The sequence below is a fragment of the Orycteropus afer genome, unplaced genomic scaffold, assembly GCF_000298275.1.
Source record: "Orycteropus afer afer isolate SDZICR_OR568_19922 unplaced genomic scaffold, OryAfe1.0 scaffold00004, whole genome shotgun sequence".
Classification (NCBI taxonomy): Eukaryota; Metazoa; Chordata; class Mammalia; order Tubulidentata; family Orycteropodidae; genus Orycteropus; species Orycteropus afer.
This window is the reverse complement of record NW_006921591.1, coordinates 84,551-106,889: the sequence shown is the minus strand read 5'-3', so window position 1 is coordinate 106,889 and position 22,339 is coordinate 84,551. Positions and strand designations below refer to the sequence as shown.

General features: G+C 41.3%; 1 protein-coding gene across 1 annotated transcript in view; it reads left to right on the top strand.

Moving 5' to 3' along the window:
- Nucleotides 1-22,339, top strand: part of ACMSD (aminocarboxymuconate semialdehyde decarboxylase) — a 141,507-nt gene that overhangs the window by 42,932 nt on the left and 76,236 nt on the right. Inside the window, exons 4-7 of the mRNA XM_007937567.2 lie at nt 6,803-6,852; nt 9,480-9,716; nt 13,219-13,312; nt 18,937-19,032. Of these exons, the coding sequence (XP_007935758.1) occupies nt 6,803-6,852; nt 9,480-9,716; nt 13,219-13,312; nt 18,937-19,032 (477 nt within the window). The remainder of the gene's footprint in view (nt 1-6,802; nt 6,853-9,479; nt 9,717-13,218; nt 13,313-18,936; nt 19,033-22,339) is intronic.

The window sequence follows — 22,339 nt, the reverse complement described above, 5'->3', positions numbered from 1 at the left end:
GTTGGAAAGAGAAGGATTAGAAAATTTTTGTTTTAGAGATGAACTGCTAACAATGTCTAGCAACTGCTTGCAATTTTTATCTTACATTTTAAAAAAGCCAACAAGTCCTTATGATTTAAAATCATTTTACCCCATAATTTAAACTATCTACACTATGATATGATGGGCATCTTATGCTTCTGGCAGCTAACTGTGCCACTGAAGGAAAGCACAGAGCCTTCCCGGGCATGTAAGGGTCATGCAAGCAGGCCAGGCATGGGGCTGTGATGGTACAGCCATAGGCAGTCTGGCTATTTGCAAGAAAACAAATAATTCATATACACAAATAAGTAAGAGACCAATTTAGAGCTACTCCCTTCCTAATCAAACATAAATGTATAAGAAGTTCAAATATTCACACAGACATGGCAGAAGACATTTTAGTCTGAGTTCTGCACAAACCAGTTAACCTACCCAAAATGAGCAGGTTGTTTCTGGCATGTGAGAATGCAGTGTAGTATACACTTGGCCATGTGTACAGCCTTACGGTTTTTTTCTTCTTAATAGTTAAAAATATATTTAAATGGGATTCAAACTGAACTTTGCAGAAAACCTGAAGCATCTTCATATACCATGATACAGAATGTAATATGTAAACACCTCTCCTAGAAGTATATTGGGATGAGACGGGAACTGGAGAAAGACAACCTCCACCGACCTACACCAAAAAGCAAGGCTTTGCTCTCAATATAATGCCAGGGCAAGGATCCACTCTTTTAAGGGGAAAACCAGTGGGAATAAGACTTAGATTAATGGTTTCAAAAAGCATGATTATGGCTGCAGTTTAGATGAAGTGCAGTGTCTGTATTGATTTTGATTTTGTGTTTCGTTCTGTGGCTATACTTGAAAGAACTGTCATGACTAACACTTGCTGAACATTTACTTTCTGCCAGGCGTTTTCCTAAGCACCTAAGTGCATTAATTCATTTAATCTCCACCACATCTGAACTATTAGGTATGTCTATGAAGTGGGGAGTGTACCCAAGAACATGTATAGGTTTGGCAGACAATGGTCCTATAACTGTATTTGTATGATCTGAATTCCCAGGTGTATAGTAGAGCTGAAAAGGGACAAGGTTGTAGTCACTCCTTGGTCACAGCCAGCTACCCAGAGGGACCAAGTAGTTGAACCTGAGGGCTCGGGACCATAGTCACAGGGGACATCAAGCTCAATTGGCATAACATACTACACAAAACATTGTTTCACCTCCCACTTTGGTGAGTAGCGACTGGGATCTTAAAAGCTTGCAAGCAGCCATCTAGATGCAACGATGGGTTTCTTCTTGTCCAGAGCAAAGAAGAATGAAGAAAAGCAAAGATTCATGGGAACAATTAGTCCTAGTGACTTGTACACATGTGATCCGCAGCCTATATGACTATGAGACCAGAAGAACTAGATGGTACCCGGCTACCACTGTCAATCACTCAGAGGGGGATCTATGTAGGAGATCCTGGATAGAGAGGGAGAACAATGTGGACCAAAACTCAAAATCATTTGGGAAAAAAAGGGGGGGCAGTTTGCTGGTCTGATAGAGCCTGGTGGAACCACTGAGACTATTGCCCCTAGCTACCCTTCAGGTCTGGAATTGAACCCACACCTGTGGCTTCCAGCCAAACAAAAGACAGGCATAGGAGTTGGAACATTTACCTGAGATAGATACACTCCTTGGAGAGAACAATCATGGGAGAAAGAAGGACTGTTTAAGCACAGGGAGACAGCTCAGGCAGGGGTGCATGGAGGGATGGACACAGGGAAGAGGTGACTGTCAGGAGGAAGTGGGAAGGGAGCTGTTGCATTGTGGTGAATTGTGGTCAACGTCATGAGAAAAAGTGTATGTGAACTGTTGTATGGAAAGTGAATTTGCTCTGTAAATTTTCACCCAAATCACAATTTTAAAAAAAGAAGAAAGAAACACTAATCCCCACCACAACTCTACAAGATAAGATCAGGGTTTTTTGCCCATTTTACAGATGAAGAAACTGAGGAAAAGAGGTTAGGCAGTTTGCCCAATATCACACAGCTTGTAAGTAGCAGTACCAGGATTTGAACTCAGGCAGTCTGGCCCCAAGGGTCTAACCACTGCATTCTATTGCCTCTGTGGGCATAAGGGAATAAAATGATGGAGGCCAAGAACGGAAGACCCAAGCAACCCATGCTGTCTTCATAGGAAGGAAAATGGAATTGGCAGCACCTGGGTCACTTTATCATATGCTCCTACACAAAGCCAAGAAAGACCCAAATTCTAACAAAAAAAAAAAAAAAAAATGAGAGAAGACATGTAAATGTCTCATAAGGCCTCAACCGGATTGAGTTATTGTAGCTGGTTCCTAGTGCAGGCCCAGGGAGCACTGGAATTATTGATCCATCAGGTCCTACCAAGGACTGGGGTGGGAGTCAGTCCTCTCTTTCATGAAGAAGGCTAAGTGGCTCCAGAAGAGAAAGAGGGATGGCACTTTACATATCCGCTCACTTTTCCTTTTCTCTCAATATTTCTATGGGCTAGGCATGGTTACGCCTATTGTTACATAAGTGGTACAAGGAAGTTAATTTGCTCAGGATCACACAGGTAGTAAATGGTAGAGCCTGGGTTGTACCTGGGGCTGCCTCTCTCTTTGCACCACAAAAGCACCTTCGAACCCTTCTCATATTAAGAATCATGTGGTATGCTGGTTTAAAAATGTTTTTAGGCCCACCCACTGAAGCAGAATTTCCAGAGGGGCACCTGAGAATCTGTTGTGTAAAGTCTCCTCCTCCCCATTTTAATCAACAGGCAAATTTGGGGAACAGTGTACTGTATCCTACTTGTTACACACACCCTCCAAATCCCTTTTAAAGATACAGTCTCTAATTGGCTAGGACTTGTTTTTTCCCTCTCAGTTCCCAGAGACCAAAGAATCTATATCCAAATCAAACAACACACTAATCATGCAGTTCACTTAGGTTAATACAGTGAAACCTGTGAAAGCCAGAACTCAATGGGACTACCTTGTTTTTCCAGGTCTTGCAAGTTTTCTGCCTTTGACAGGGTTCTGTCTTATCACTCTCCATCAGTGGAAAATATTTGAGTTTTCCTTCTCTTACAAATTTCCACCTTATACAGGTTCCAGCTTTCACAGGTTTCACTGCTAGTGCAGTGCCCTCAGCTATTAACCAAAAGATCAGTGGTTCAAACTCACCAGCCACTCCGCAGGAGAAAGATGTGGCAGTATGTTTCTATAGACTACAGCCTTGGAAACCCTATGGGGACTGTTCTACACTGTCTTATCGGATTGCTATGATTCAGAATTGACTTGATGGCAATGGGTTTGATTTGTCTTTATGGGAGCAGATTGCCAAGTCTTTTCATGCGTATAGCTGTTGGTGTATATAGAACTGCTGACATTTTGATTAGCAGCCAAGTGCTTAGCTATTGAGCCACCAGGGCACCTAAATTAACCTGTAGGGTAGAGAAATGAAATAAAGTAAGTAAAAGTATTTATGTAAAATATAAGCATTTTACAACTGAAAGGTGCTCATGTATTTTATACTAATCAATTAATGTAAATAAATCTGTGACAATGCTTAACGGTCCTCTCTAATAAAAGGCTGTAATCTTTAGTCCTCACTAAACAATAATTTGGTATTAAGGAGCCCTGGTAGCATAGTGTCTAAGGCACTTGACTGCTAACCAGAAGGCTGGCGGTTCAAACCCACCAGCCACTCTTCGGAAGGAAGATTGGGCAATCCTACTTCTGTGGTGATACTGCCTGGGAAACCCAAGGAGGGGTCGCTATGAGTCAGGTCGGGGCCGACTCCACAGCACATAACAACAACAACAAACAATAATTTATTCTTTCATTTATTGAATATCTTCAGTGTGTTGGGCACCACATGGGAACACTGCATGAACAAGACCACTCACCAATGCTTACATTCAAATTGGGAGAGGCACGGAGAAAATAAATAAACATGATAATGACAGATCATAGTGAGGATTAGAAGAGAAAAGGGACAGGGTGACATGGCAAGAGTGACTGGGGTTGGGGAAGGTCTCTCTGAGGAGGAGACATTTGAACCAAGACCTGAGAGTAAGAAGGAGCCCACTCTGTGATAAGCCAAACTCCCAATGGGTTCCACTGGGGGACCCATACATTCTTATTTGTCTAGGTCAGTCTTGATTGATGCCTATCCAGGTGAGTATTTGTCCTCCAAAATAGTGACCTATTTTGAAAGATAAATCTTATGGTCATCCTAGAATACACTAAAAAATAGGATTATTTAATCAGGATTCAGGCAATGAATTCACTAGAAAGCCAGGGAACTGACTTTTACTTTAAGGGTTGGGAAAAAAAAAAAAGAGAGAACCAAGTGAGTGTTCCCAAGACATTTGCATAAATCTTTGTGTACACCAATCAGTCCAATGCTAAAAACAAAAGGGATGCAAAATTTCTGGGTGGGGCTAAGCTTAACATTGGTTGTATATTACAAGCATACTTCCTTTAGAAATAATTTATCTCTGGATAAAAGTTAGTAATAAAGGATACTCTTCTTTCCTAAAAAAAACCAATTGTTGTCAAATTCATTCAAATTCATAGTGACCCTATTCCCTGCCAGTTTTTTAAAACTGATATGCAACAAAATACATTATTATTTTAGTCAAAAGGGTTTTAAGAATATTACCAACATGATTATATATATATATATATAAAAGCTAAGGGAAAAAACAAGGGCTCTGGTAGCATAGTGCCTAAGGCACTTGACAGCTAACCAGAAGGCTGACGGTTCAAACCCACTAGCCACTCCTTGGAAGGAAGATGGGGCAATCTACTTCCGTAGTGATACTGCCTCAGAAACCCAAGGAGGGGTCTCTATGAGTCGGGTCCGACTCCACGGCACATAACAACAACAATACAGACACATACTTCCTCACTCCAGACCTCATCTCCTTCTACATTTCCTCTCCCTTACTCTGCTCCAGTCACACTAGCATCTTGTTTCTTCGAATATATCAAGCACCTTCTCCTACATAACTTTTGCGATTGCTGTTCCTTCCACCTGGAATGCTTTTCCTTTCAATAATCATATGGCTTGCTTCATCCCTTCCTTCGGGTCTTTGCTCAAATGTCATCTCCTAGTAAAGACCTCCCTGAGCAACTGATTTAAAACAGAAACTCTCCCATTTGCCACACACTTTATTCCCCCACACACACTTTATTGTTCTCCAGAGAACTTGTACTTTCTAACATACTGTGTATTTTATTTACCCTTGAGGGTAAAGTTTTTTGCATGATTTGGTTTGTTTCACAAGGTATTTTGGGTTAATTGTTTTTTTTCACTGATGCTTCTGCAGTCCATGATTTAGAGTTCAGCATACTATAGTTTCTCAGTAAATATTTGTTGAGAAAAATATGAAGAAATATATTATGAATATGCTGAAATTCAGCTCAGATGAAGCTTTGAATCATTTGTTGGAGATATGTTTCAGGAATTTGCAGTATGATCCACCTTGTTTGGTTGCTCTTATGATATTAGCCATCGATGAGAACCAGCAATGGTTAACACCTTAAGTTTATATATTATTACCAAAGCTCACAATAATGATGCAAGCGGGATAAGAAGTTAAATAATTAACACCTTTCTCACAGTTATCAAAGGGGAGAAGGGGTCAGTTCATAATCAAAGTCAGTTGTGTTTTGTTTCTTTGCTTGTGTGTTGTTCGCTTTCTTACACACCATGGGATATATTTGCAGTATGCCTGAAAATAAAGATGTAAGATTGTTTATTTTTTGTTCTGTTTTAAAAAGAAAAGAAAAGCTTTCCACCAAGTAGAACAGCAGTAAAAAGGCCCCGGGGCAGGAAAGAGCTTCAAAGAACAGGCAGGAGGCCAAGAAAGCACAATGTGGGCCATAGAAAGGGACTATATGGGGCCTTCTAGACCATGTTCAAGTCTAGAATCTAGTCCAAGTGTGATGGAAAGTCCTTGGAGAGCTTGAGCAAGGATTGACTTAAGTTTTAACATCTCATTCTGACTCCTGGGTAAAGAACAAACTATAGGGGATGAAAACAGTGGCTATAGACCAGCTTAGAGGCTGCTGCAGTGATCCATCTGTGAGATGCCGTTGGCCTGTATCCAGTGACATTAGGGGAGGTGGGGAGTTGTAGGCTGATGAAAGGAATTAGGTAGAGCCCACAGGACTTGCTGGTGGGCTGGATCTAAGTATGACGGGAAAGAGGAGCCAGCTTCAGTCTGATAAGTATCTCTCACAGACTCCCCGGTTCCAGGAGTTGAAGGTGATAGAGTCTAGGCATTCTGGATGCTGGATTCTGGAGCCTAACCTAGGGTTCTATCTGGGGCATTCCAGACCATGAGACTCCTCCACCCAGGCTCACTAGGAAACTGATTTAAAAGTGTGTGGAGCAGGATTGAGAGATACATTCTGTCATGCATGACCTAAGATGGAAAATCCTGGAAAATTTGGTGGAGAAATATTTTGCATTAAATAAAATTTTACAGGGAAGTTAGAATTAACTCTTGAAAACTAGGCCTATTATTTTTTCTTGAATGCTCTCATTTTTGTCTAAACTTTCTCCTCTGTCCAGGACTGGAGGCTGAGGAATAAGGGAAGCCTAGGATGGAGAGCTGGGGGTGAAAGGAGGTGGGCAGTGAGGAAATGGCGAGCAGTGGCAGGAAGCTGAGTGGAGACTTGTTGCGCTCCTTGGCCCTTAGGTAATGGAGGTATACAAAGCTATTCTGACCAGCTTTGCCTTTGTGTCTTTGTTTAGGAGTGACCATGCAAGCCCTTTCCACCGTTCCTGTTATGTTTAGCTACTGGGTGAGTGTGAAACCTCAAATCATCTCCCTGATGGGCAAAGACATATGTCCAGCTCCCTAGCAAGTAGACAGATGTCACAAGCTTTAATGTCAGGCCCACTGAGCTTCCTTGCTTTCCTCTCCTTTTGAGATAAGTAAGGTCCCTCAGCCTCTCATGCTTCAGTCTCTCCTCCCAGACCTGCCTTCTTAGCCATATCCTTGCTCTAGACCTGCACTGTCTATACAGTAACAACTTGTTACATGACACTATCAAGCAATTGAAATGTGACTAGTCCAAAATTAGAAGTGCTATAAGTTTAAAATTATATATCCATTGGACAGTGTGGTTCTAGAATAGCCTCAGTCTCTATCAGAACTTATCTGTCTGGTGAGTCTGGTAGCGCATTCTTGTGATGTCCTGCTGGTTAGTTGGCAAACCAATTAATTCTGACTTGAGAATGATAATAGCCTAATATGTTGCCTCCCAAGTAGCTCCCAGGGATAGACACAATTCAAAGAGATTCCTGGAGTTGGATGCCTTTCCCAAATAAAACAAATCTTGAGTGCTAACCTAACAATGAAAGTATCAGTGGTTGTGTTAGATTGGGTTCTCTAGAGAAACAAAAAACAGCAAAGCTTACATATATACATAAAGAGAGAGAGAAATTTATCTTAGGAAAATGGCTCACAAACATATAGAAGCCGGCAAGTCCAAAGTCCCTGGAGCAAATGTCAGGCTGGAGGCTTTTCCTAGCTTCCACAACCGCAGGGGCTGAGAAGCTCAAGGCTGGCAGGCAGTACATTGGCTGTTGACTCCAACAAAAGATGAATCCAAGATCTCCAGGCCAAACGGTGGACTGCTCACTCACGGACAGTTGTAGGCAGCACAACAGAATCCCGATCCACAGAAGAATGTCTCTCTTCCCAGGATGTCCCTGGATATCCTGGAAGCAGGCCACACCCCTAGGGAAACTCCTCTTGAACAGATTGGCCACTCAGAACACAGTCATCCGATCCCATCATGGGAACAACCACACATAACTGGGGTCCAGCCAAGTTGACACACAGCTCCAGCTATCACAGTGGTACAAACGATTAACACACTTGGCTCCTAACTGAAAGGCTGGAGGTTACAGTCTCACCCAGAGATGCCTTGGAAGAAAGGTTTGGTGATCTACTTCTAAAAAATCAACCAATGAAAACCCTATGAAGTACTACTCTGACACACATGAGGTCACCATTGAGTCAGAACTGATTCTACAGCAAATGATACTAGCATGACTAAAAGTTTTACTCATAATTGTAAGCCTGTGGAGGAATGTTTTTGTATACAGCCAGGTGTGGAGGAGGGATAATGGTTTCCTGGCACGCTTTAAATTTAGCACTAAGTACCTGCTCAACCAAGTAGATGTTCACTTCCTGTTGTAATTTAAGAACAATGGAAATACATACTTCCCTCCACCTATGCTCATTTCCAGTATTAGTGATTCAGCCCTTATTTGTTCCTGTGATTAGGTTCACTATTTAAAATAAAAATGCCCATAAGACCTCAAAATGCCTGAACTTATCAGGCAGTGTCTGCTCCAACTGAACAATGGGGACTGCAGGAAAGAACCAAATGTCTGGTAGTGGGGAAGGTCAATGGAGAGATGTTGAAAGGAAGGAAAACAGTGAAGAAGGAAGTAACACAAACTTTGCATTTGGCCAAGGCCCGCCGTGAGTGTCATGGTCAAGTAGGAGGACAGAGAGAATGACAAGCAGGCAGAGGAGAGCTGTGAGCCAGCCTAGCATATCATAATGAGGCATACCAAGAAGGTGCACTGATGGTGACACCAGGTGGTTGGCCAGGCACAGCCTCCTATTTGGGCCTGGGGTGCCTGAGTGCCCTATCACGCAGGATCCTGCCTGCAGCTGGCTGGCGACCAGTTCTAATTCGATCTCCAGCATTCATCTGTGTGGCTTAGCAATCAGATTTTCTGATTAAGGCCTCAATCTTTCTAATTAATCAGCAAGACAATAGCAGTTTGCTTTGCAAAGATTGGCTTCTGGTTCCTCTGTAACCAATGCCTATTCCAATCTGTGACTTGGTTTTCTGTGGGGTCAAAGCCATTGACAACAAAAAAGCCCAAACCAGTTGACTCCAACTGATGGACCCCATATATGTCAGAGTAGAACTGTGCTCCAGAGAGTTTTCACAGACTGTTTTTGGAAGTTTATCATCAGCCCTTTCCTCTGAGGTGCTTCTGGATAGACTCAAACTTTCAACATTTTGGTTAGCAGCCAACCATGTCAACATGTGAGCCACTCTGAGGGACCCAAGCCACTGATAAACCAAAACCTAACTCACTGCCATCAAGTGGATTCTGACTCATAGCAACCCCCATTGTGTTTCCAAAGCAGTAAATCCTTATGGAAGTAGATTGTCCCATCTTCCTTCCCTGGAGTGGCTGGTGGGTTTGAACTGCTGATCTTCTGGTTAACGGTCACATGCCTTAGGCACTATGCCACCAGAGCTCCCACTAAGCCACCAGAGCTCCCAGGCCACTGATAGTGAGGACAAATAATTTAACCCAGGGGACTTGCTGTTCAGAGCAAATGCCTAAAGAAGTGAGTTTTGAGTGACGGTTTTTCCTTTCCTCTTTTGACCAGGCCAAACCTCAGGACACTTTAGACCTGTGCCAGCTCTTAAACAATGACCTATCAGCCACTGTTGCCCGCTACCCTCGGAGGTTTGTGGGTCTAGGGACGTTGCCCATGCAAGCCCCGGAGCTGGCCGTCAAAGAGATGGAGCGCTGTGTGAAGGAGCTGAGCTTTCCAGGCGTTCAGATTGGCTCCCACGTCAACGAGTGGGACCTGAATGCACAGGAACTCTTCCCTGTCTACGCAGTGAGTTTGTGGCACTCGCTCATCCAATGTGTAGGGCAAAATGCGTAGCCCAGGCCAGGAACTGCGCTTGGGTGTAGGTGGGAAGATCAATATGCCATACCCTTGGGGGAGAGGGAGAGGTTGAAAGATATGCATGAAGATGTGTTAGTGTAGGTAGGAGGTGTAGAAAGAGCTCCTAATATGAAATGGGTCTTATTAGGGAAGATGGATGAGACAAATCCCTCCATTGAAACTCAGTGGCATCTATCTTCTTTCTATCCCCCTTGATCTCTTTCTAATCTTCCATTTGGATGCCAAAATATTACCCACACACTGTGCTTAAGAACCATGTAAATGACATGCAAAGAAAAAGAAATGTATTTATTTTTGCTTTGGAAAAAACAAATCATTGCTTTCCAAATTATGAAATAATTTTGCAGCTACTGTGGAAAATGCAGAAAAGTATAAAGAAGAAAACAAAAATCATATATAATCCTACCACCTGAAGATATATAAATACTGTAATAGTACATTTGATTTGTTCCTTTATTTGCATATACTGATATTTTAACAAAATTGGAATTCTATTATATGTATAATTTTGTATCCTAATTTCCAACCTGAATGAAAATTCTCTGAATGTATGATTTTTAAGTAACTGTGTAGTATTCCAATATATGAAAGGTCCCTAAGTGATACAAATGCTTTGCCTTCAACTGCTAATGTTAAGGCTGGCAGTTTGTACTCGCCTAGCAGGACTGGACAAAAAGGCCTGGCTACCTGCCTCCCTTAAGATTATAGCCAAGAAACCCTAAGAAGCAGTTCTACTCTGCAACACATGGGGTTGCCATGAGTCAGAATCCACTCAATGGCAACCGCCAACAACATTCCAGTATATGGACGTTATGATTTAACCAATCCTCTATTGAGATACTTTCTAAATGGTATATTTTGAAAATATATGAGAAAAATACATAATGAGAAATAATGCCATCAAAATGTTAAAATATCATGAAACCATAATGGGGAATATATGAATGTTCATTGTACTATTGTTCACAACTTTCTGTATCTGAAATCATTTCATAATATTTTCTTAAAAAATTGCTATTACCAATTTCTGAAGCATCCATCTTGTAATGTCCATAGTTCCATAGTTCCCATAGTTATCTCCCCTAGTCTTATACCTTTCCTGTTCTTTCTGTAACTAAGTCTGCTTTCCTTAGAACCATGATACAAGATGTATTATTTCCTATTTAGTTGCATTTTTAAATTTCTTCTCCAAAAATTTTTATTGTTCTCTATTATTTTCATTATAAATGTAAAATCTTCAATTATTAATTAAATAGATGTTGGTGGACTAACCAGGCATTCTAATCACTGATCAATCTCATTCATTCATTCATTTACTCATTCAGTCAATATTTATTGAACCCTTACTACTCACTACTACTGCTATATTGAACTGTTACTATATGCAAATTTTTTTCCATGTTTGTATCTATGTTTTTTCCATATTTGAATCTGTGGACACTGCCTGCAAGTTGGGGGACTGCCTTCTAAATTGTCTCCTACTGTCCTGAAAGATTTAATGTTCCTCTACGTATTGAACTCCCTGAAGCTTATTGTCTGTAATGGCTTAGCTGATGCAATAAATGTTTTCTAGATACTTTGCTATGCTCTAAAAGAGGATTTATTCATTTGTGCATCCTAGTTGTTTCAGCACAGTATGAATGAGACTTCAGCTGCCAATCATTTTATTATTCCCTGAAATTGGATTTATGAATTACTAAAGCATTCAGGAAGCAATGGCAGCTGGTTGGAGTCCAAATGTATATTTTCACATTTGAATGACTAGCTTGACCCATCCATCAGTCTCTGGGGATTCAAGGAGAGCATCTTGGTCTCAGTTGACTTGTGACATTCTGGGGTTGACAGAGCATTTGTTTACTTAGCCAGCTGACCTGCCTTACTACATTTTAGCTTGCATCAATAAAACATGCCAAAACTAATGAACTACCCTGAGCCCAGTTGGCTCTGCATTTCAAGGTGAGCCTGGAGCTCCAGAGCATCTCCTGGACTCCCCTTCTTAGTGAGTAAAACCAATATTACATGCTCAGGTCAGTTTTCAGGGGAAAAAATGACTTTGTCACCAGAATGAGGCAGACAGAGTGGTAGTGCCAGATGGCCTGGCTCTACCATTTAGGAGACACAAAACTTGAGGAAGTTACTTAGCCACTATCTGCCTTAGTTTCCTCCTCTGTAAAATGGAGGTAATAAAAGTGTACATCCCATAAAGGAATACACTAGCCAATAAATGAATAGAAATAAAGCATACAGAATAAAGTTTCATCCTGATGAGGAGTCAAATCCATTCAGATATCTCAATAAGCCTTTGCCTGACCCAAACTATCCCAAAAAATAGGATGGTTTTTCAGTTTGCATCTATGATCAGATTCCAATTAGCTCCTCTCCCTTCAAAAGGTGTGTATCTCTTCTGCTTCCCAGAATCCATCAGAATCCTTTCTTCTATCGAACCCTTTGCCTGCTACTTACAGAGTTCTGTTGCCCCAGCATTGTCTCCATTTTAAAAGCACTTATATACACCAGTCACATTGCAGCAGCCAGGTTAGCCCAAATATTTCCCCTGCTGAAGTATATGAGATAGGGTGAGTCATTCCAGCACCCCGATATATTTTGAAAGGAAATGCTCTAAGGAAAATCTGTATTGAACTTGGAAAACCACTAATATTCAAGGCCTGCTGAGGGGACTTTTTTTAATTAAACATTTTATTGAATAAAGGTCATTCCATCCAGATGGTATTTCCATTTCCTACCAGGCCCTAGAGCAGGTTTGCCCATGACATTCAGCTCATTACCTGCCTCATCTTAGAGGTCATCTCATACACAGCAGACTGCAGAGACTCAGCTGGGCTCCTGGGGCTTTTGAGTGCCCTTGTATCCCAGGAATTCCTATCTAGTGTCTCTGAGTGGCCAGCTGGTTTGGGTCAGGCCCATCCCATCCCAGAGTCCTTGCTTCCCAGACTATCACTTCTTTACTTTCCACATCCTCAGTTTTCCAAGTTGGGAAAAAGAAGGCACACTCAGGCCCTGACTCCAAGGACACAATCTGAGCTGTCCTTCAGAGAGAGTGGGCCAAGTCAGAGCCAACACCTCTACATCCGAGGTGCTGGATTAGTCCCTACGCATTTTGCTCTCTGTCAAAATACTTGACTGCTAAATGTTTCCTGTGGATTGCTTTGCAATCAATATATTGCATCACCTTCATCACCTTCAGTGGTAAATCCACCAGCCTCATTTATTAATTCTAAGTGTCTTTTTTCTCTTTTCTAAGCACCAGCAGAGTTTATCAATGACTCTTTTATATGGATTATGAAACAACCTCAAAAATTTTTAGTTTATTTACTCAGACCAATATAGACTCAAAGAAAAGCAGTTTTGCTAAAACAATACCTTGTAGATGCTGGTCATTCAAATAACCTCTCTCATTGCTTCTTTGAAGGCAGCTGAGAGACTCAACTGTTCTGTGTTCGTGCATCCCTGGGACATGCAGATGGATGGACGGATGGCCAAATACTGGCTCCCTTGGCTTGTAGGTTTGTGTCCATTTGGGCTCCAGGAACAGAGAACCAATTCTTGGGTTTTTCCAATCATCAGTTGAACCATATTATGCCAAAGAGACAAAGTATGAATAATTTAAGAGGCTCATGAGTAATAACAACTAACATTTATTGAGCTCTTACTCAGATAAGTGCTATTTGAATGACTTCATTTACATTTAATTGTATCTACACAAAACTCTATGAGGTTGGTATTATAATGACCACCAATGGAGAAACTACATCTCAGTGATTAGGTAAATTGCCCAAGTCATATAGTTAATAAATGGGAATGAAATTTAAACACAGATGTGTCTGACTTCCGATGCCCATTCTATAAACTTATTTAGATGGCAGATTTTTGTGTGTGAAAAAAAGAGGATAGCATTTGAATATAAAATCATTTCATCTTCCATTTATTCAACAAGTATGTATTGCCAGGCTCTGTTCTAGGTAGTGAGGATATAGGCGTGAACAAAACCTCTCTCCTCAGAGAGTATGTATTCTGGTTAGAGGAAAGAGGTGATAAACAAGTAACACAGGTAATAAAGAAGGAAACAGGCTAATTTTAGGGAGGAGGGAACTTGCGGTAGGGGCTGAAGCACAGTTGGCAGGAAGATGCTTTAGGGAGATGCTGGGAAAGGCCTGTGTGAAGAAGTAGTAGATGCACCTGAATTACCACAGGGTTCCATCTGACAACTCCATCATAAGCCGGTTCTTACATCATATAATATCTCTTTGTTGTTGTTGTTGTTAACTTGGGATTATTATTGCCTTTTATTATCAGTATCTTTATAAATCTGATCTTTGTCTTTGGGGTTGGAAACATTGCATATAAACTTACACATATATTTTAATACATATATAAAAAATATGTCATAAAAATTCATTCTGGTGATGAAGAGTTGGCATTTTGAAAATGGTGAAAATGTTGGCATTTTGTCGGTTGTGGTAATAATTCTACACTTTAGAAGATTCTGGACCATCTGGATTATCCCTGGGAGTGAGGACAGTGTATCTAGTCAGAAAATTAGTGAGATTTGACTTATGGTCCTTTTCTTTTTTTCTACATATATTTCATGGTAACATCTCACTACTTCCAGAATCTGCCCATCTATCAACTTTAGCAAAGCAATCAGTGTTTGGGTTCATGTTCTCAAGCAATGGAAGCTCCTGATTCAGTTTCGAAAAAATTTCAGCTAATTCTTTCACTTTAAAATTTTTAGACTACTTCTCTCTTTCCTCTCCCTCATTATTTATTTCTTCTTCAGCATTTCTTTCCTCTTCAAAATCCATTAAGCCTGATCTGTCAATTCTTCTTTGTTCTCTATGATCCATTCCACCTCAGCAATGTCAAGTTCAAGATTCAGTGTTCTTGCCATATGGATAATTTTTCTAACAATCTCTTCCATCATATTATCCTGATCAAACACTTAGAGCATGTTCACATAACTTAGACACTTTTTCCTAATTCTCTGCATGCATTTTCCTGTAACTTCCTCCCAGGAAAATGCAGTATTTCAGATAAAGTGAAGAATATTACAATGAAGTCAGTGTTAGTGTCTAAACAATGAAGTTGGAGTCACAACAGTTGTCAGGCACATGCACAGTTCAGTTGTTGTATGCCATTGCAGTTGAACATTGCCCAACTTTCTACTTGTTATAACTCCCTACATTGACACTGATATAGATTTCATTGTAGATCAAGCCATAGCCTGCTATCCAGCAGTGTTTTAAACAGTAAATCATAACATTGAACATCTGCCAAGTGAACACCTGAGAATGATAACATCAGCAAATTATGTGGTACAACACTGTATGTAGTACATACTACCAATAATACTACCACCACCAACAACAACAAAAAAAAAATGGATGGGCATAAGTACAATTCATCATAACTCAATATGTCACAAATCAAGGACTACCTGTATTTGTGTTGAGACGGGAAGTGCGAGGAGTTGTACACTTTTCAAAGAACAGGGAAAGATGAGAATGGACAGAGGAAGCCACAGACACAAAAGTCCTCTGGTAGGAACAAGCCTAGAGCATTGTCCTTTCAAGGAGTATTACAAATACGCTCTGGTGTCTTCTGTGGGGGTGAAACAGGTCCTCTAACCTCACATTTCCCATTTCCCTTCTTAGCAGAGCTTTTCAAAATATCACCTATCAGTCATTTTGACTCTCTTGTCTCCCATCCTCTATCCATCTCAATTAGACATTTCCCCCATCATTCCACTAAAAATGTCAAGATCAAGCAAATGAATCTCATTGCCAATTTCAATGGTCACTTCTCTGTCTTCTTTTTACTTCTTGGCAGTATTTAACATAGGTGACCAAACTCTAGAAACACTGTCTGGACTTTTCCAGTCTACTTTACTGGCCTCTCTCTCCTGATCTCTAAATGTTGGAGTGTCTCCAGATTAAGTTTTGTGCCCTCTTCAGTCCTCAATCTATACCTTCTATCTGGGAGACTTCATCTAAATATCAGTGATGTCACCAACTCCCAAATTCTCATCCACAGTCCTAACCACTCCTCTAAATTTCAGACTTGTTTAGCCAACTGATAACTCCACAGGAGGGTCTCACAAGCATGTCAAGCTTCACATAGCCGGGAAAAACCTGTTCTTCTTCCCCCACCCTCCCCCAAGCTCCCCAGCTCAGAAAGTGGCACCACCACATAGCTGTGGCTCAGATTTGAAACCCTAGAGTCACGCTTGAGGTCACTCTTCCCCACATCCAGTCAATGAGCTGGTGCTGGTCTCTATCTCCACAATACATGCCAAATATGTCCACCTACCACCATTGCCACTACTATTACCCATGTCCAAGTCACCATCAATTAGAAGTTGCCTAAACTATTCCAAACCTCTTTTTAAAAGAATAGCAATTATTTGATTAACTTTTTATATAGCTATTGCAAGCCATTAATAAATACTCAGATTATACAAAAAGTTATACAATAAAAACACTCCTTCCTCCCTTTAACCTCAAATCCCCTGTTTCCCCTCCCCAGAATGAATCACTCCTTGTATATTGTTCATACTTTGGGTTATATAGCGACCCCTCCTTGGGTTTCCGAGGCAGTATCACTACGGAAGTAGGATTGCCCAACCTTCCTTCCGAGGAGTGGCTGGTGGGTTTGAACCGCCAGCCTTCTGGTTAGCAGTCAAGTGCCTTAGCCACTATGCTACCAGAGCTCCTAAAAACATATAGAAACTTATTTTGTGTATGCATATTGTTTTTTTCTTTTTTTACACAATTGATATCACACTAAACACACTGTTCTTCACTTGGAGATTGTTCCAAACACCTACCTCATTCTTTTTAATGGCAGCCTGATAATCCCTTACATGAACACACCTTCATTTATTTAATCTGCCCCTTACTAATAAGCTCTTTTGTTATTCCAAACAATGCTGCCATGAACATCTTTGTTTCTATTCCTTGAGCAACAGAGCTCATCCTCCCTTGAGTTCTTTGTTCTAGCTATTTTCTCTGCCCTGAATTGTCTCCTTTAGATTCCATGCATAGCTAGCTCCTTCTTAAGTTTTATGGGTGGTGTGAATTGTTTGCACTCAGCTACTAACTGTAATGTGGGTGCCCAATGGTGCCTTGGAAGCAAGGCCTGGTGATCAACTTCTGAAAAATTGCAGCCATTGAAAACCCCATGGAGCACAGTTCTACTCTGAAACACATGGGGTTGCCATGAGTCAGAGTTGATTCAATGCCAGTGGGTTGGGTTTGGCTACTTCTTGTTATTCAGGTCATCCATTCAAAAATCACCCCCTCAGAACATCTCACCTGACCACCCATGTCACCCGATTTCACAGTACCTTGGTTTTTTTTTATATTCATAGTACTTTCATTATCTGAAATTATCTTATTTCTTAGTTTGATGTCTATTTACCCAACTATAAGTTTCTGAGTTCAAGAACATTGTTTCCCTTGTTCACTGCTCAATAAATATTTGGTGACTAAATGAAAAGGTCTTATGTGGCTGGCATGAAGGAAAAGTGATAGGAGATAAGGGTGGAGAGGAAGGTGAAAATTAGATTGTGCAGGGCCTTGTGGGTGATGGTAAGGAGTTTGAATTTTATTCTGATATAATTGACTGTTAGAGGATTGAAGGATTTCAAGCAGGGGAGGGCCATGCTACAATTCCCTTTATAAAGATTCCACTTCAGCTACCTACGTGGGGAATGGATTCTGGGGTTACAATCCAAGTAATTGATGGACAACAGGATTACAGGACTGGAAGGAAGTGATGCAGTCCATTCCCCTGCCTTCAGAAAGTTCTGCCACAGCTATTCTCAAAATATTGTGAATCTATCATGCTTCCAGAATTTCTAGAAACTTGTCACCATTCTTCAGGAGGCCAGGAAACCAGGGGTATCTCTGACTGTGATGCAATGACAGGCTGGGCAAGAAGGAGCATTCAGCAACAAGAGGGTCAGGTTTCCCCAAAAAGCACAGGACTTCAGCTGTGGGGCATCTGGAGGTTTCTGAGTCACAGTCTGAGAAGGAGAAATGTAGTTGTCTGCCAACGGAACTGGCTCTATGGGAGTGAAGGCATCAGATATGGACCAACTGCTTGCTTCTTCTAGGAATCCAATGAACTTCAAATTCATTTTAATCCAGTTATTTTCAATCTCAGCTCCAAGAGGTGGCAAAGATTTGGCACTTACTAACTGCCAGGTGGAACTCTGGTGATGTAGTGCCAAAGGCATTTGACTGCTAACCGAAAGGCTGGAGGTTCAAACCCACCAGCCACTCCTTGGAAGAGAGGTTGGTCAATCTACTTCCATGGTGATACCACCTCAGAAACCCAAGGAGGGGTCGCTATGAGTCGAATCAATTCGATGGCAGTGAGTTTAGTTTGTTTTTGTCTCTTTTGGTAACTACCAGGTGCTGTGTACTGAATCCTCAAAACAATCCACTAGCAGGAATTAATCATAATTCATCATAATTAGCTCCATTTTATAAACAAGGAAAATGAAGCACAGACGAGTAGCTAATATTTCTTAAGCATCTCTAATGTAATGGAGGGGTAGTACCTAAGGCATTTCACTGCTAACCAGAAGGCTGGCGGTTTAATATTTGTTAAGCATCTCTAATATAAAGTTCTGGCCTGGAACTTTACTGACATCATCATCTTGCAAATCTCCACAATAGCCTTGCAAGATGGGCAGCATTTCCCCATTTCACAGACAAAGAAACCCAGGTCCAGAGGCATTAAGTAAGTTGTTAAGGGCCAGAAGGCAAAAAACTAGAGGACCTATGGTTCACCCCAGATTCCTTTCACTCCACTTGTTCCACTGCATCCAAAACTGAAGTTGGAAGAATCAGGACTAAGCCAGGTCCTCTGGCTTCTTGACTATGTTCTAGCCATTAGGCCATTCTTAAGTGCAAAATAGGATATTTTCTTTTTGCATGTTTCTCTTTGCCAAAATAGTAATGTATATACAAATAGTCCATGCTAGGACACAGAGAGTACTGAGTTCCATGTTTCTTAACACAGATAATTACAAATAGCTTCCGTTCCCCAGTCATTGGTGTCACAGAGCTTCTTTTTATTCCAGGTGACACATCCTTCATCTTGTGACTGTTTCTTCTTCCAGGAATGCCAACGGAGACCACAATGGCCATTTGCTCCATGATCATGGGTGGAGTGTTTGCAAAGTTTCCTAAACTGAAAGTATGTTTTGCACATGGAGGTAAGATCTTGCCTGTCCAGCCATCATTCTAGTTGTAAAGGATAAGATTGTTCAAGGACCAGCTTCCAAATTTGCAGGCTAAGCTTGTTTGGTTGGCAAAGTTTTTCCTTTGTATTTATTCAAATCCCTTTAGTCAGACCATAAGGAACTCTGGTGGTGTGGTGCCTAAGACATTTGACTGCTAATCAGAAGGTTAGTGGTTCAAACCCACCAGCCACTCCACAGAAAGAAGACTGGGCAATCTATTTTCATAAAGATTTACCACCTCGGAAACTCAAAGGGAATCACTATGAGTCAGAATCAACTTGATAGCAGTGAGTTTTTAAGAGTCAAACAATGAGCTTTCCAGTTTGACAAGGTCCCTACTATTCCCTACTGTTTACAGATAAGACTATTTCACTCATTTTCATTGCCTGCCTGGTTTCTGTTGTCGTTGTTAGGTGCCAATAGTAGGTTCCAACTCATACTGACCCTGTGTACAACAGAACGAAACACTGCCCAGTCTTGTGCCAGCCTCACAATCCTGCTATACCTGAACCATCGTTGCAGCCACTGTGTCAATCCATCTTGTTGAGGGACTTCCCCTTTTCAATTGACCCTCCACTTCACCAAGCATGATATGCTTCTCCAGGGAATGGTCCCTTCTGATAATATGACCAAAGTAGGTGAGACGATCTGGCCATTCTCTCTTCCAAGGAGCATTCCAGCCACACTCCTTCCAGGACATATTTGTTAGTTCTTTTAGCAGTCCATGGTACTCTCAGTATTCTTTGCCAACACCAGAACTCAAAAGCATCATCTCTCCTTCAGTCTTCCTTATTCATTGTCCAGCTTTCACATGCATATGAGGCAGTTGAAAATACCATGGCTAGGGTTGTTGTTGTTGTTCTGTGCCATCGAGTCGGACCCGACTCATAGCGACCCCTCCTTGGGGCTACTGTTAGGCCCACCTTCCTCTTCAAAGAGACATCTTTCCTCTTCGGCACTTGAAAGAGGTCTTCTGCAGCAGATTTGCCCAATGCAATACATCATCTGATGTCTTGACTGCTGCTTCTATTGGTGGTGATTGTGGAACCAAGTAATATGAAATCTTTGACAACTTCAAACTTTTCTCCATTTATCTTGATGACATTTATTGGTCCAGTTGTAAGGATTTTAATTTCCTTTAGGTTGAGGTGTAATCCATACTGTAGACTGTAGTCTTAAATCTTTATCAGTAAGTGCTTCAAGCCATCCTCACTTTCAGCAAGCAAACAGTAATTTGTGTATCACAGGTTGTTAGTGAGGCTTCCTCCAATCCTAATGCTACATTCTTCTCGGGTCATGTGCTTAGCATACAGATTGAATAAGTATGGTGAAAGGATACAACCTTGATGCACTCCCTTCCTGATTTTAAACCATGCAGTATACCCTTGTTCTGTTCGAACAACAGCCTACTGGTCCATGTACAGGTTCCTCATGAGCAAAATTAACTGTTCCGGAATTCCCATTCCTCTCAATGTCCATAATTTGTTATGATCAACACAGACGAATGCTTTTGCATACTCAATGAAACACAAGTAAACATCTTTCTGGATTCTTTGCTTTCAGCCAAGATCCATCTGACATCAACAATGATATACCTCGTTCCATGTCCTCTTTTGAATCCAGCTTGCATTTCTGGAAGTTCTCTGTCAATATATTGCTGCAACCATTTTTGAATTATCATCAGCATAATTTTACTTGCATGTGATATTGTTGTTGTTGTTTGTTACTATGTGCCATCAAGTAGGCCCCGATTCATAGTGACCCCTCCTTGGGTTTCTGAGGCAGTATCACTATGGAAGTAGATTGCCCAACCTTCCTTCCAAGGTGGTGGGTTTGAACCGCCAGCTTTCTGGTTAGCAGTCAAGTGCTTTAGGCACTGTGCTACCAGAGCTCCTGCATGTGATATTAATGATTTAAAAAAAAAAAAAAAAAAAAACTGTTCGATAATTTCCATATTCTGTTGGATCACCTTTCTTTGAAATGGGTACAAATATGGACCTCTTGAGTCAATTGGACAGGTAGCTGTCTTCCGGATTCCTTGGCATAGATGAGTGAGTGCTTCTAGTGCATCATCCATTTGTTGAAACATCTCGATGGGCATTCTGTCAGTTCCTGGAGCCTTGTTCTTCACCACTTCCTTCAGCTTCAAATTCTTCCTTCAACACTATTGGTCCTTGATCATGTGCCACCTCTGGAAATGGATGAACATCGACCAATTCTTTTTGGTACAATGACACTGTATTCCTTCCATCTTCTTTTTTTCTTTTCTTTTTTTTTTTTTTTTTAATTGTGATTTGGGTGAAGGTTTACAGAGCAAATTCACTTTCCATACAGCAGTTCACATATACTTTGTCTCATGTCATTGACCACAGTACACCACAATGCAACAGCTCCCCTCCCACTTCCTCCCCATAGTTACCTCTTCCCAGTGTCCATCCTTCCATGTCCATCCTGCCCCCTGAGCTGTCTCCCTGTGCATAAGCAGCACTTCTATTATCCCATGATTGTTCTCTCCAAGGAGTGTATCTACTTGAGGTAAATGTTCAACTCATATGCCCGTCTTTTTGGTGGAAACCACAGGTGTGGGTTCAATTCCAGACCTGAAGGGACGCTACGGGCCAGTCTCAGTGGTTCCACCAGACTCTATCGAACCAGCAAACCTGGTCCCCACCTTTTTTTTTTTTTCTCCAAATGATTTTGAGTTTTATTCCACATTGTTCTCCCTCTCTATCAAGGATCTCCGACATAGATCCCCTTCCAAGTGGATGACAGTGGTAGACGGGCACTATCTAGTTCTTCTGGTCTCATAGTCATATAGGCTGCAGATAGGATGGTATACCAGTCACTAGGACTAATCGTTTCCATGAATTTTGGTTTTCTTCATTCTTCTTTGTTCTGGATGAGGAGAGACCCATCATTCCATCTAGATGGCAGCTTGCTAGCTTTTAAGATCCCAGTCACTATCCGCCAAAGTAGGAGGTGGAACAATGTTTTGTATAGTATGTTACGCCAGTTGAGCTTGATGTCCCCTGCGACTATGTTCCCAAGTCCGCAGGTTCAACTACTCGGTCCCTCTGGGTAGCTGGCTGTTACCAAGCAGTGATGACAACCTTGCCCCTTGTTAGCTCTACTATACACCTGGGAATTCTGATCATTCACATAAACTTATAGGACCATTGTCTGCCAACCCTATATATGTTCCTGGATACACTCCCCATTTCATAGACAGACCTAATTGTTTAGCCTGTCCACCCATCTATCCAGCCTTATACCTATGTTA